General features: G+C 53.9%; 2 protein-coding genes across 3 annotated transcripts in view; one reads left to right on the top strand and one right to left on the bottom strand.

The window, feature by feature from the left end:
• Positions 1 to 1,180: 1,180 nt before the first annotated feature.
• LOC119862805 (ras-related and estrogen-regulated growth inhibitor-like protein) lies at positions 1,181 to 4,706 on the top strand. Its single transcript, XM_038420127.2, is given in 5 exon segments — positions 1,181 to 1,211; positions 1,214 to 1,456; positions 2,092 to 2,145; positions 2,696 to 2,772; positions 4,082 to 4,706. Coding segments are annotated over 5 exon segments (831 nt in total). The 3' UTR covers positions 4,508 to 4,706.
• A 4,861-nt stretch (positions 4,707 to 9,567) lies between these two features.
• PLIN1 (perilipin 1) overlaps positions 9,568 to 14,637 on the bottom strand; it is a 30,935-nt gene continuing 25,865 nt past the window's right edge. For both annotated transcript variants that reach the window (XM_038419060.2, XM_043493509.1), the window contains exon 9: positions 9,568 to 11,564. In XM_038419060.2, coding sequence (XP_038274988.1) covers positions 11,160 to 11,564 — 405 coding nt within the window. In that variant the 3' untranslated portion in view covers positions 9,568 to 11,159. The remainder of the gene's footprint in view (positions 11,565 to 14,637) is intronic.

Below are 14,637 nucleotides of genomic sequence, written 5' to 3'. Positions count from 1 at the left end.
TAGTGCAGAGAGGACTTTTATTGCATGAACCCCCTTGGGATGGGGTGTGCCAGGCTGGGGGTGGTGTGAAGAGAGGCGCTCAGGAAGTGGGATGGCTGGGAGAGAGGGGCCAGGGGCTGATGCGATGCCAACAGTGAAGGGCAGAGTTGTGAAGTGCCCTGAAGGGTTGGGGAAAGAAGCTTGAAGTTGTTGTGGTAGAGGACAGGGAGCCAGTGGAAGAAGTCAAGGAGGTGGAGGTGACATGGTGAGAGTGCTGGGCAAGGCAGGTAACCAGCCTTGTGGTCTGAGGAGGGGTGACGTGGGTGAGATTGGCACAAAGACACCTCCTCGATGCCATCCCTGACAGGGTCTGGGACTCCGCTCAGCCAGTACAAATCCCTCATTCAAAATACGGTGCAGTCTTGGCTCTGGTGAGAGGTCATGGGCAGGAGTCACAGGCTGAATGACTGCTCTGGACAACTGGGTTAATTGTGCTCATGTCACAAGTGAAATGAGCTTGGTGATCTCAACTAGTGAGTGTTTGTCCACATCACAGAGTCATTGCACATAACGACACAATTAGAAGTCCCTGCTTGTGCGACAGACTAGGTCTGGGAGTGTTATAGTCAGGAATGAAGTGTGTGTGTGTGTGTGTGTGTAGTTGGTGGCAGACTGGAACAGGAATGGGGAGCTGCATGTCATAACAGATATATCAGCAGAGCGACGCAGGGAGGGAAGGGAAGCACTGGAATAGCAGGGGGTGCTGCAGGTCAAGATCAAGGCATCTTCGCAGAGTTATGGGGGGGGTGTGAAAAACCCACCTTCCTCACCAGAAGCCCCATAATACATCCAAGGATGTAAGAGCAAAGTGAGAGGAATGCAGCTCTGTGATGCCTGCAGGGTGAGGTACCATGGATGGACTGTCCTTCCAAGTGACATGCCAAAAGCATGGAAGGAGCTGGCGGCCTGCTCAGCTGAGGATCCACTATTGGACATGGTTTGGAGAACAGCTGCTGAAGTCAGACGCTGTTTAGCCCCATCAGGATCCTCCCAGCCCACTGCTACTGCAGGGTCAGGTTTGGGGTCTTTCTTTTAGGATGATTTGATTGGTATCAAAGTTGGGATTTTTTAATCTTGGGAATCTTACAATGAATGGTTAGGTCTGCTGCTCTTGGTGTGTCACCCCCTGCAACTTTTTGGAATGGTATGGCCCATGCAGATTACTCCCTCAGTGACGCTAGAATAAGAAGAGCCGGGAGTCATTCTACCTCAACCAGTGGAGAGGACTGGCAGACAGACAGACAGACTCTGCTGAGAGAGAGAGAGATCGATCTACAAATGGTTCTCCGAATCCCTCTGCGCAGAAGTGCTAGCTTCACCCCAGACCACCAGCCCTTGATGGAGGTGTCCAGTCCCACCGCGGTGAAAATAGAAGCGAATATGTTAGTTATGGGAGCAAACAGCGTGGGGAAATCAGGTGAGAACTTTAATCACCAAAGGAAGAGCAGGGAGAACATGGAAAACTTCCTAGCTGGGAGATCCCTGGAGCTGGGGAAAGCTCCCCCAAGGGAAGGGATATGACTGTGAGCTAAATCTTAGGGACTTTTAAAATTGAACTGGAGAAAGCTTGGAGAATAAGCTGTAGGGAACAATCCTGCCATAGCCATAAGACAGCGGAGATGTGACCTGTTTGGTCTAGTCCATCTCAAAGAGCTGTGATTCAAAGTGGGAAAACAGAGTGCATCCTCTGAGACAACAAGAGAGTTTCGTGATGGTATGTTCTGTAAGTGAAAATGCTTCCTAGTCAGTTTCAGTCTATTGAAATGCTGGTTCGGGAGAGTTCCCGATCTATTCATCCTCTCTTAGCAAACTTGCTGGTTCAGCAACATGTGAAATAAAATACAGAGATTGTTCACACACAGCTCAGTGAGAGTTTGATGGATACAGAAATGGAGAGATGGCTTCATTGCAGAGCAGGCTGCCCCTGCCAGGCTGGTGGCTGGTGCTGAGCTGGGTTCAGGGTAGCAATCGCTCCACTCGGGTTTGCAAGGGAGCTAAAAAATGTCATTTAAAATCCTTAGGGTTTTTTTTTTTCTGTTGTCTTATTTGAAGCCTTGACGGTGCGTTTCCTTACCAGGCGATTCATTGGGGAATATGGAGACATGGGTGAGTGCCATGCTCGGGGCTTGTGTGTTAACTTCCCCTTGTCCTTGTGGGGTGTGAATTGACCAATTTGGAAAAGTCCTGATTTGTGTGACTGGGTCTATCTGTGGGATTTGGCTGTTTCCTTAGCCACCTCTTTTCCTCTCCAGGGCTCTTGCCTGCTAACTGCAGGCTTAAGGGTTAAATCTACTCATCGGAACCAGTTTGTGCATTTAGAAGCATTTCTTGTAGAGATGCGAGGAGCTCCTGCGTGACCCGCGTGGGGCAGCTAGTGGGGATGCAGGTGCAAGTCCACTGACTGAAGGACAGGAGGGAGACGGATACCCTAACAGGTTGGGTTATCGGATTGCAGATTCTCTGGCTGAATGTCAACATGCTAGGTGTGGCTGGTGCCTTACATACAGCACAAAGGCCGTGGTCCTTGTCTGATCTCCCACCTGGAGGGGAGGGTGTTTGTGCAGCAGGGAGGCAGTGAGTGGGTGGCAGGGTTGTCATTGAGAGGACCCGGCTCTCTGTGATCTATACATGCAGTGATCTCTGTGCCTTTTGGCAGAATCCATCTACAGCCACAGCCTGGCAATGGAGGGCAGAGAGATCCTCGTCCACATATGGGACGTCCCCTGTTCACAGGTGAGGGGCCTCTCCTGCTGCTGTCTCACATTCTTGCCCTCAGGAATAACTATTCCCCTAGCTAAGAAAACCCAAAGGCAAACCATGGACTTGAAGCATCAGCCAGACTGTCAACTCCTGCTTCCGACTCTCCCCAACATGACTAACCTTTGGGCCAACCAGGTGGCTAGTAGGCAGCTTGCAGGGAGGGCGCCTCTCTCGTGCTTCCAGCTGGAGGGTAAAGGCCTTGGGACAGCAAAGACTGTATTCCCAGGCTAGCACCAGTGCAGGACTTGCCACCCTGCTCCACTAGTCCCGGATGGGAAAGAAAGGGGATGAAGCAGCAGCTAGCTCAGTGCTGGACCTGATTGAATCCCATTCCCCATACTGGTTCAGTGGACGTGGCAGGGAGTGCCAAGCGAGGTCCTAAGCTGAGAACGCCAAACTCGTATAACCTGCAGCCAGAGCAAGCATGGCCAAAAGCCCTCTTTGCTCCACGCAATGCGAGGTGAGGACAGTAAGCCTGACTCTAGTCTCTTCCCAAGTGTTCTGGCCTAGCCTTGGTGGGCTCTGCCAGGTATCGCTCCTCCCCTTCCCTTTACACTGAGGTTGTTGCTCTTCTCATTTCCCCTTCACCTTCCCTGTTTCCTTCTGCCCACTAGGGTGTTCCTCCCTGGGGAGGATGTGACTGTCACCCCCTTCCCTTGTTTCAGAGTAGCAGCCGTGTTAGTCTGTATTCGCAAAAAGAAAAGGAGTACTTGTGGCACTTTAGAGACTAACAAATTTATTTGAGCATAAGCCCCCTTCCCTTGCCCACCTGTCCAAAGACAGGGTGTGCTGCATCTCTGCCAGCATGGAGTCAGAAGCCTCCAGCTGCTCTTGAGCCTGAATGCTTTGCACAGAAGGGTAGTAAGTTGCTGCTAGGTGCAAACGCAGCCTCCTTGAACCAAACTGGTGGAAGGGCTCCTCCGCTCCCTTCCTGGGTGTCGGAGGTGGCTGGGTTTGGGTGTAGGAGGTTAGGTGGTAAAAACTTTACTTTTGGTTTATGGGTGCCAGTCTAGTTTATGGTCAGGGCTCAGCCCTTGTGCTGGCCAAGACCAGGATCAAAGTCTCTCTCGTCCTGCAGCTGGTGTTTCCAGATCGGGGTTGACATGACCAGCAGGGGTCACTACCCAGCTGCAGTTGGCCTGTATGTTGTTCAGAGGGGAGTGTAGGTGCTTCAGTTTCCAGCCCAGATCGTGTGATCTTTGTCAGCACTAACATCCTCCCCAGAGACTCACTCATTTATCAAACTCCACCCCTTCTTCCTGTTCCATTTCTCCTCCCCCAGGACCAGGTGGATGAGAGCTCTGCCAAGGAAAAGCGAGTCCAGTGGGCGGATGGCTTTGTCCTGGTCTACAGCATCTGCGACCGTGCCAGCTTCAATGTGCTGCGCCCCAAAGTCCAGATCCTCAAGGCAGCCAAGGAGGCTCTAAGCCAGGAGAAGGTGCCTATCGTCATCGTGGGCAACAAGCGGGACCTACACCACCGGCGGGCGGTCTCCAGTGAGGAGGGCCGTCTCCTGGCGCTCTCCATGGACTGTGAATTCTATGAGGTCTCTGCAGCTGAGGCTTATCATGGGGCACTCATGGTCTTCCAGGGGCTGGCGGAGCGCATCTGCGAGGCCAAGCTGGCACTGAAGAAGGGCACTGGGATCCGCAGCATTGTCAAAAGCATGTCAGCTGTGTTTGCCCGGAAGAGGACGGACTCGCTCTGAGCTGGAGCCTGTGTGTTACTTCCCCATGTGCTGCCAGCTGGGAAGATCAAGGTGCCCAGCCTGCTTCACTAGACTAAGCCCTTCTATCCCAGTGACTGTGAAAAGAGCCATGTACTGTATATGAGGAGTCAAATGGATTCCCCCAACCTCACACCTGAGAGCCTCAGGAAAATGGCCGAGTCTGCCCCTGCCATCATATCATAGAATCATAGAATCATAGAATATCAGGGTTGGAAGGGACCCCAGAAGGTCATCTAGTCCAACCCCCTGCTCAAAGCAGGACCAAGTCCCAGTTAAATCATCCCAGCTAGGGCTTTGTCAAGCCTGACCTTAAAAACCTCTAAGGAAGGAGATTCTACCACCTCCCTAGGTAACGCATTCCAGTGTTTCACCACCCTCTTAGTGAAAAAGTTTTTCCTAATATCCAATCTAAACCTCCCCCATTGCAACTTGAGACCATTACTCCTCGTTCTGTCATCTGCTACCATTGAGAACAGTCTAGAGCCATCCTCTTTGAAACCCCCTTTCAGGTAGTTGAAAGCAGCTATCAAATCCCCCCTCATTCTTCTCTTCTGCAGACTAAACAATCCCAGCTCCCTCAGCCTCTCCTCATAAGTCATGTGCTCTAGACCCCTAATCATTTTCGTTGCCCTTCGTTGTACTCTTTCCAATTTATCCACATCCTTCCTGTAGTGTGGGGCCCAAAACTGGACACAGTACTCCAGATGAGGCCTCACCAGTGTCGAATAGAGGGGAACGATCACGTCCCTCGATCTGCTCGCTATGCCCCTACTTATACAACCCAAAATGCCATTGGCCTTCTTGGCAACAAGGGCACACTGCTGACTCATATCCAGCTTCTCGTCCACTGTCACCCCTAGGTCCTTTTCCGCAGAACTGCTGCCGAGCCATTCGGTCCCTAGTCTGTAGCGGTGCATTGGATTCTTCCATCCTAAGTGCAGGACCCTGCATTTATCCTTATTGAACCTCATTAGATTTCTTTTGGCCCAATCCTCCAATTTGTCTAGGTCCTTCTGTATCCTATCCCTCCCCTCCAGCGTATCTACCACTCCTCCCAGTTTAGTATCATCCGCAAATTTGCTGAGAGTGCAATCCACACCATCCTCCAGATCATTTATGAAGATATTGAACAAAACGGGCCCCAGGACCGACCCCTGGGGCACTCCACTTGACACCGGCTGCCAACTAGACATGGAGCCATTGATCACTACCCGTTGAGCCCGACAATCTAGCCAGCTTTCTACCCACCTTATAGTGCATTCATCCAGCCCATACTTCCTTAACTTGCTGACAAGAATGCTGTGGGAGACCGTGTCAAAAGCTTTGCTAAAGTCAAGAAACAATACATCCACTGCTTTCCCTTCATCCACAGAACCAGTAATCTCATCATAAAAGGCGATTAGATTAGTCAGGCATGACCTTCCCTTGGTGAATCCATGCTGACTGTTCCTGATCACTTTCCTCTCCTCTAAGTGCTTCAGGATTGATTCTTTGAGGACCTGCTCCATGATTTTTCCAGGGACTGAGGTTAGGCTGACCGGCCTGTAGTTCCCAGGATCCTCCTTCTTCCCTTTTTTAAAGATGGGCACTACATTAGCCTTTTTCCAGTCATCCGGGACTTCCCCCGTTCGCCACGAGTTTTCAAAGATAATGGCCAAGGGCTCTGCAATCACAGCCGCCAATTCCTTCAGCACTCTCGGATGCAATTCGTCCGGCCCCATGGACTTGTGCACGTCCAGCTTTTCTAAATAGTCCCTAACCACCTCTATCTCTACAGAGGGCTGGCCATCTCTTCCCCATTTTGTGTTGCCCAGCACAGCAGTCTGGGAGCTGACCTTGTTAGTGAAAACAGAGGCAAAAAAAGCATTGAGTACATTAGCTTTTTCCACATCCTCTGTCACTAGCTTGCCTCCCTCATTCAGTAAGGGGCCCACACTTTCCTTGGCTTTCTTCTTGTTGCCAACATACAGGTTGCACAGGATATATACCAGTGCAACCTGGGGTCTTTATAATTCAACACCTAGGAGTCCATACTGTCCATCCCCAGGGGGTTGGGCCATGTTACACAGTGACTAGCATGGTGTCCAATTTAGCTATAAATGCGCCACCCCTGAGCTCCCACCCTTTCCCTTGAGGACAGGATTCCTCAGCCAAGTAGTCTGAATATTATGTATATTACAATAGCATCCAGAGACTCCAGTCAGCACTGGTGCCCCATTGTGCTAAGCTCACAGTCTCTCTTAGTTTTCACTCTGCTAAATAACTCCCCTCCCCTCCCTAATATTGGAAAATACCAGAGCATCTTTCTGCAGCTTCTGGGAGAGTCTTACCTCCCACAGTTCCTTTGGTGGGGAGCTGCCACTTCCTCTCAATACAAATGAGTGGGAAGGACCAGCTGTCTCCTAGCCCTCCGTTCCAATCTCAGATCTCTCAACTGGGAATCTAGGAGCAATGACTTGGGCATGTGGCTGTTTGTACCTCTCTTAGGTACTTATTATGGTCGCTATCACCATAACATCTGAGCACCTCACAAGACTGCTGTGAGGTGGTGCAGTGCTATTAATCCTACTTTACAGAAGGGGAACTGAGGCACAGACACATTAAGTGACTTGCCCAAGGTCACACACAGTCTGGTAGATAAGGGAATTGACCCCTGGTTCCAGAGTCCCAAGCTATTACCCTGACCAGTAGACCCTCCTTCCTTCCCCTTCACAGGTAGGTGGTACTGGGTAATGCTCCTTGTAAGCATCTCTGATGCTGATGTGGTTCTGGAGTGGCTAGTGGGTGCACGCCACATGTACAGAGGGTGGCATCTGTGTCTGCCCATTGGTGTTTCTCAGCATCTCAAATGTCTGTATCTTCAGCTGACACCAAAGCCCCTGGGATTCAGGGAACATTGTCAGCCTCTGGTTCTGTCCCCCTTCTCTGTGCAATCTCGACTAATTACTGAGCTGTCACAGTGCCTGGTGTTGTCTGTGCGGACCAGCTCCTCTCCTCAGTTCTTTTACTGACAGCAGAGGTTTCTGTTGTTTAAACGATGCATTAGACATGCATGTAAGATTGGAGACTTGGCTGGTTTCCAGGACTCTAGACTCTAGCGTGGGATCCAGTGAATGATAACCCGGTCCCTGCTGGGAGCCACAGTTTGTCTGTCCCTAGATGGTCACCAGGCAGGGACTGTGAGTTGAAGGAAGGGCTAGGTTCTCCCCCCAGATGGGTTGAAAACCAGTAACATTTCTCTGTGAATGTGGAGCGGGGTCTCTGCTCCTTCTACCCCAGATTGTAAAGGTTGAGCGTAAATAAGAGGGTGTGTCTGTAAACAGTGATTTCTACTGCAATAAACCCCCTTTTTATAGAAAGCTCCTGGCTCATCACAGTTGTGGTTTTTGTGCAGGGGAAGGGGGAACTCGCCTATGGAGGAGGTGGATGAGGATAACTGCCTTTTGGCCTAGCCTTCCCTAGAGCGTGACAGACCAAGGGCAGAAATCTGGGCACCTGCTGCAATTTGGCTAAATCTCCCTCTTGCTATAGTCCCAGGCCCTTCACTATTAATCCAGCACAAGTCAGCTCAAACTGTCTGGGTGAATTTATGCCTTTTGCTGGCAGCCCAGCTAATCCAGCCGGTTTGATAGCTGTGAGTAGCTGGACAAACTATTCTTTTCTCCCTTGGCTTCTATACACGGCCCCTGGTTTAGATCAGAGTGCTATGGAGCAGCGTGTGGTTATTGGTGGACTGGCATTGCAACGCGAGGGGCTCAGCCCCTTAGGACCAGGCCCCCCAACCTTGTGCTGCTGCTTGGCACTAACTTGTCAGATTTTCAATAGTTTTGGGGTTCAGATCAAACCTGTGAGAGCGCTGACGGAAGGCAGAGCCTGGCTGGGGCTGGTCCTTGTAGCGCTGGAGGATGATTTGGACTGTCCCTGTAACCACACTTATAGAACGGGGCCCATTGCCTGGATTGCAGAATCCCCAAATGTCTTGGACCGTTTGCCCTCTGGGGCCTGGCACTGCCTGGAGCACCTGGGAGCCAGGGCTCTGGAAAGCCAAGCTGTAGGAGCAGTTGCTGCCTGAGCCTTTCTCCACACAGAGTAAAGAAAAAACACTACAGCAGCTGTGCTGTGCGACTGTGGAGTGCAGGCGAGGGCAGACAAGGCAGGAATCTCCTGTCCCTGCTGTACAGCAGCTCAGCAGAGAGAGCTACGGAGGATGCATGTTTCCCTGCCTATGGCTGGAAGGTGGCCACAGCAGCTCCCAGCAGCGAGTATGGGACAGGACACAGCTCTGTCTGGCACTGCCCTCTTGTTCCAGGTCTGTGTAGGTTAGTCACATCCATCAGGGCAGCCCCAGCCCTCCTGAAAATAGTCACCCCACCGTAAAGACAGAGAGCTGGAGGGGAGGAGCATCTCCAGCTAGGCCTGTTCCTTCCCATCACCTAGTGCGTGGGGTGGGGAGACGGTTGAGGTGTGGGCGAGGAGCATCCCATCTGATAAATGAAAGGGCCCAGCCTCCAGGCCACTGGAGGTTCAGACCCTCCTCTCCCCTCACTGATACCCTGGCACAAACTCCCCTTTGCCTAAGGCCAGGAAGGGTAGGGCACTAGGCAGCCCGACACAAGGCACTGCCAGGTTGTGGGGAGCTGGCGCCGAGTCAGGAGATGGAGCTGGCATGGACTAGTCACAATATTGCACAACACACAGACCTTCCCCAGCTGCTGGAGGGAGCAGCTGGCCCCAAAGGCCCAGATGCTACCTCCTCTGCCAGGACCATACACAGCACCACCATGCCCTTTTTATAGGCTCGTGGAGAAGCCAGCTCAGCAGCTGCTCTGCCCCAGCTTATGTCATGCTCTTTGGGCTGAAGCCACCCCCAGCTTGTTTGTGGCTGTGCCTTTGGGATCAGGTCTTTGGACCTGTGCCACCCCCCCCCCCCACCCAGGGATGCAGGGACCAAGACAGCTGCAGTTTGATCCAGTTCAGTGGGGATGGCCCCAGTGGCACAATCTCACTCACCCGGAGGAAACAAGCATGCCAGGCATTAGACAAGTGGGGAATGTTTATTATTGCAGTAAATAGAAGAGCCGGTTGCCCTGATTGGGGGATGGGGAAACACACAGCTGGGCGGGGGATGCAGCTCACCTTCCTGCAGGGAACCTACCCGGATACTGAGCTGCTCCTACAGGATAGGAAGAAAGGGGCTCTAAGAGCTCCCCCATGTCATAGCCTGCATAACACATGCCTTGTTACTGACACCACAAAGCCCTAACACCACATGGAGGGCCAAGGAGATGGCCTGGTTCTGGGGAGCTCCCACCCATGGATCCTGCCGTCCAGCAGGGACTTCTGCCCCTGGGTCTCAAGTGACTTCTGCAGAGGAAGACTAGGCCAGAGGCAGGGTTGGCCTGTGCGGGTGAGGGTAGGAAGGAACGAGGATGCAAGCCACGTTCCCCCCTCAGGCATTTCTAAAGCTGCTGTCTGATGGGAGGGGTTGGTCTGCAGCAGAACCTGGCTCCACCAGCCTAGAGTGCAAAGACAAGCCCCGTCTCAGCTGCTGCCCACACAGGGTACATGCAAGAGAAGCACTACTGAGCAAGGCCCAGCCCTAGGCAACATGGCCTCCCAGCTCCTGCCCTTTCCTGCTCCCCTTTCCCTCTTCTCTGCTCCCTCTTCCCCCTCCTCCTCTCCTCTGCTCCCTCACGGTAGAGCTGCTTCTTCCTTCATTGTCCTGCTTCCAGTCCTCACCTTCCCACTCAGGAAACTGCCTCTTACTGTGTCACTGCCATTCAACCCATCACAGGCAAGAGGGGGCCAGAAATGGCCCCCCCGCCCCACACTATGGCCTGCTTATTCCATCTACCTCACAAGGCAGTTTGGGGGAATAAAAGCAACCCAGAATGACACACATGGCAAGCCATGTTACTACAAGGACCAGTGAACCTTGTGGAGAAAGGCCATCTTTGCTAAGGATTTAGCACTTTGTCCCTTCAACTGAGGGCTGAGAAGACTCCCAGTATAATGCAAAAGCCCCAGCGGCTCCACTGGTAAAACCAGCACGGACCAGCCCTGACATTCCTGATACAGCGCCTGCTGTAAAATACCAGCAGAATTCGGGATTGAGGACCCTCTGACCTCTCTTCAGAAAGAAGCCAACAGGGCACAATCCCATTTCTTTCTCTGTGGGGTCACCTTGGAGGGATGGGTAGTGACACAAAACTGCAACCCTGCCCTTGTTTTCCCCCCATGGTCATAGTGATACTGCACGGCAGGCCTCCCCACTAAGCAGGGCCTCAAGTCAGTCTTAGTCTCCATGCCAGCTCCATTCCGGGCAGACACACAGAAACAGGCTTGAACGCACCCGGCCTGCTGGGAAAGGGAATGAGCTGGGACTGTCAAACTCATTTCACTCCTGGCCTCAAGCTGCAAGCGACCCTGGTGCCAGAGGTGAAGGTAAGTCCCTGTCCCTGTCCCCTTGTCTGTGCTGGGGCTGTACAGAGGGAACACTGCTTTGAGATTAACTCCTGAGGGTCCTAATACTGAAACCAACAGCATGATGCTCGACAAGGCACTAAGCGCAGCAGGTGCAGGCTGGCATGTGTGAAGCAGGGAGTGAGCGAGTTCTGGCCCCCGCCCCCGTTCAGTCCTTCTTGAAGGCCATGGTGTAGAGGTTGCTATAGTTAGCCCTGGTGTACACAGGCTCAGGGCTGTAGCGGTATGAATTTTTGCTCACCCTCCTGGTGCTGAGCCCCTCCCTATAGGGGGAGAAGGCAGATTTGCGGGTCATGGGGTAGTCGGGCTCGAAGGTTGGGCTCCGCCGTGGAGCCTGGCGCTGGAAGGAGCTCGGCTGCAGGAAGAAGGGATCCTCCAGTCCCAGGAAGGAGAGGGGATGGTGAGCTCGGTTGGCTCGCCAGTTTCCTCGCAGCTGGGATTTCTCCAGGGACGGGGAAGCCACAGGCCTGGAGCCCTCCTGACTTCGGTGTTGCTCAGGAGTGGGCTCATTCTCATGCAGCGTCTCCTCTTTCTTTGCCAGCAGCCTGGGGAGCTAAACAGCAAGAGAACACTTAACACCCCGCCTGCCTATGGGTGGCCTGAAGCACCGCTCTGCCCCTTGGCCAATGGCTGCCAGAGGGACATCTGAGTATGGAGAAAACTGCACTTGGCTCCTGTCTGCTCTGCACCATAACTAAAGGGGCCCGGACACTTATCAAAAGAGTTGCAGTTTGCCCCCGTGTCTGGCCAGAAACCACCACCGCACTGTCCCCACTCCAGAGGTAGCTGCATTTCAATGGCGCGGCATGTAAATAACCAGAGGAAGGGCATGTCTGGCCCTCCATCCTCTGCCCTAGGTCCCCATTGGCATTTGGCTGAACCCCCCGTTCATTCCCAGAATGGGGGAGGAAACCCACCCTGCTCCAGACCTACCCTGCGAGGCCCAGCCTCCTCATGCCCTCGGTGGGTGAGCCTCAGCCCAAAGAGGCCTCCATCTGGACCATTCTGCTCAAAGGGAATTAATCCCTTTAGCTAAATCCCCACGCGCTGGGCAGGGATGAGCAGGCTTCACTGCAGCTCTTACACACCGAGTTCAACCAAATCTGGCAGGAATAAAAGGGCTAGGAGGGGGCTGGGGAGCTGGCGCAGTGGCCTTGGGGGGTAAGGAATGCCAAGACTGCAAAGCATGGCCCCCGCAGATGCCCTCCCTGGCCTTCAGCATCCTCCCTGCTTCCCCTGCAGGAGACGGGTCAGCAGGACCAGCCGCACCAAACTCATTCTCTGCTCAGTGGGGGGGACCCTGTGGGGTTAGCTTCCCCTCCCCAATCCCACACATTCCTGCTTCAGACTGGAGCCAAGAAGCCTCCCTGCCCCCTCCCCACAAGTGACTGCTCCCAGCCTAGGAGGTCACGCTGTTCATCCTGGGACAGCACACCAAAGGGAGAGTGGCGCACTGGCCAAAAGGCCCAGGCTGGCCCTTAGGACCAACTCAGGTCTGGAGATACTGCACTGCTTGGGGGCCCAGACCTGCTGTCAGGCTCCAAGGGACCTTCAGCTGACCCACCCCTCCCCCTCAGGCTCCAGGGGACTCTTCCCTCCTCAGGCCAGAGGCTCCAGGGGACCAGACCTACTCCCCTCCAGCCCTGCTCAGTCACCAGGGGACAGGCTGCTGCAGAGGCTGGGAGATGCAGTGATCAGTTAGAGGAGAAGAGCTAGGTTCTCTAAAGGGTTGATCCTGACTTGTCTCTCCAGCCATGTGGGCGCTGGACCCTAGGTTAGGGTACCTTAGCTCGGGTTGTCTCTCACTGTCCGGATGAAGGATGTATTAGGTCAGGTTGTTCTGGTCTCTGCTGCTTCTGGGATTTTCACTGCAAGGCTTTTCCAAAGGCCTGCTGGCCTCAGGGGGCAGACCCCAGGGGGCTGAGGGTTCCCCACCTAGCTCGTGTGCTCAAAGACAGAGGGCCAACGCTGCCTGGGGATGGGGAGGTGCACAAGTAAAGCCTCCCAAAGACAAGACCAGGTTGGCCCCTAGACCCACCCCAACTCCATCCCCAGTCAGGATCTGCCCTGCATGTAACGTGCAAGGAGGGTGGCTGCTGCCTGGACTCCCAAGTGGAGTCTGGCCCAGGCACCAGACTGAGCCCCAGACACAGCAGAGTAATTGGTTCAATGCTGGGGCTGGTCCCCTTCGCCATCTTGGCTTCTTTGCTCCAAGCCAGGCTGCCGAGCTGCCCAGAAGGGGACCAAGTGTTGCAGCCGTTGGAGCAAGGACCCAGAGCCAGATGCCTCAGCATGACAGGAAGAATCAGGGTCAGATGCCCTGGGGAGCAGTGCTCAGGGGGGTGACATCAAGGCTCTGAGGCTTTTCCTGACTGCTGAGCCAGCCCAAGGGGTCTGTCGACAGGGAGGCAGTTCTGGCTGGATTCCTAGGAGCTACTGGGACCGATATAAGGAGGTGCCAGTGCTTTTGCTGGGCTGGTGTTTGAAAGAACTCACCTGCGGACCCCACCACTCTGCAAAGATGCCCCCCCCCCCGTCAGGCACCTGCTCCCTTCACTCCGCAGAAAGAGCGCTAGGAGGGGACTGCAGAGTGTCCCCTGCCACCAGGCAAGGGCCTCTTCCCCAATCCTCATCCCTCCCACCTTTTGAGGCACTGGCATTTTGAGTCATCAATATAGTGCACACTGGAGAATGATGGGACCCCAGACCCCCACTGGAATGTAACCCATTCCAGGGGACCCCTGCATGCAGGTGACTGCTCTGTCCACAAACTATTAGTGACACAGTCACAAACTCTGACCAGTTAAATAGGTGCCAGACACCAGCCCTCCCAGTGGGGCTCTACACCAGGAACTGCTCAGGGGGCCTTGGGTCTTTATTCACCAGCACACTGATCTGACAATACTGCCTGCTCCTCAGTGGGCCCCTCTCCCTGCCCCTCCTAATCTCCATCTTCTATCCCTCACAAAGCCCTGTATCCTCGAGGCTACTCAGACCTTACACCCACCACGGAGCTGCGACTCCTGGCCACTCCTGCCACACAAAGCAGAAAAGCCTGCAGCTGAAGCCAGCAGCTGAGAACTCAACTCCAGACAGATCCCCAGGGGGTGGGCAGTGGAGCCCAGTGGGCAGTCTGCATCTCCATGGACACATGATTAATGGGCTGAGAGCCCTGGATCAGGCAGGGGGAGGGAGGGAGGGAGGCAGGAATCAGCTGGAGAGGAGGTGGGTCACGCCCTGAACTTTCACCTTGCCAGGAATTTCTGGTCAGACCAGACTCTCTCAGTTGGGATTTCCAAGGACAGTCCATGTGAGCAGCACTCCAGGGGCCTGGCTGCATCAGTCTGTCTGGTGAATGGAAGGACAGACCCCACATGCAGTACGGGGCTTTTGGGCCAGCCAATCTGAGAGGCCACGTTAGATAAGGGGTGTGACTGAGCACTTGGCTGTGCATCTCACAGCTGACTGGCAGTAGCCCCTGCTTTGAGGCTCCAGACAACGCTCTCCAGGGACCCTCAATCACGACTTTGGCTTTGCAGGAGGAAAGGGGCAAAAGACTGGACTAGAAGGGGGGCTGTAGGTCAGGATTGAAAGGCACTGGCACAGCTGGGTGTGAGGCAGCCAAG

Source organism: Dermochelys coriacea, chromosome 10 (genome assembly GCF_009764565.3).
Source record: "Dermochelys coriacea isolate rDerCor1 chromosome 10, rDerCor1.pri.v4, whole genome shotgun sequence".
Taxonomy (NCBI): Eukaryota; Metazoa; Chordata; order Testudines; family Dermochelyidae; genus Dermochelys; species Dermochelys coriacea.
The sequence above is the reverse complement of the archived record's forward strand: the minus strand, read 5'-3'. Positions and strand labels throughout refer to the sequence as shown.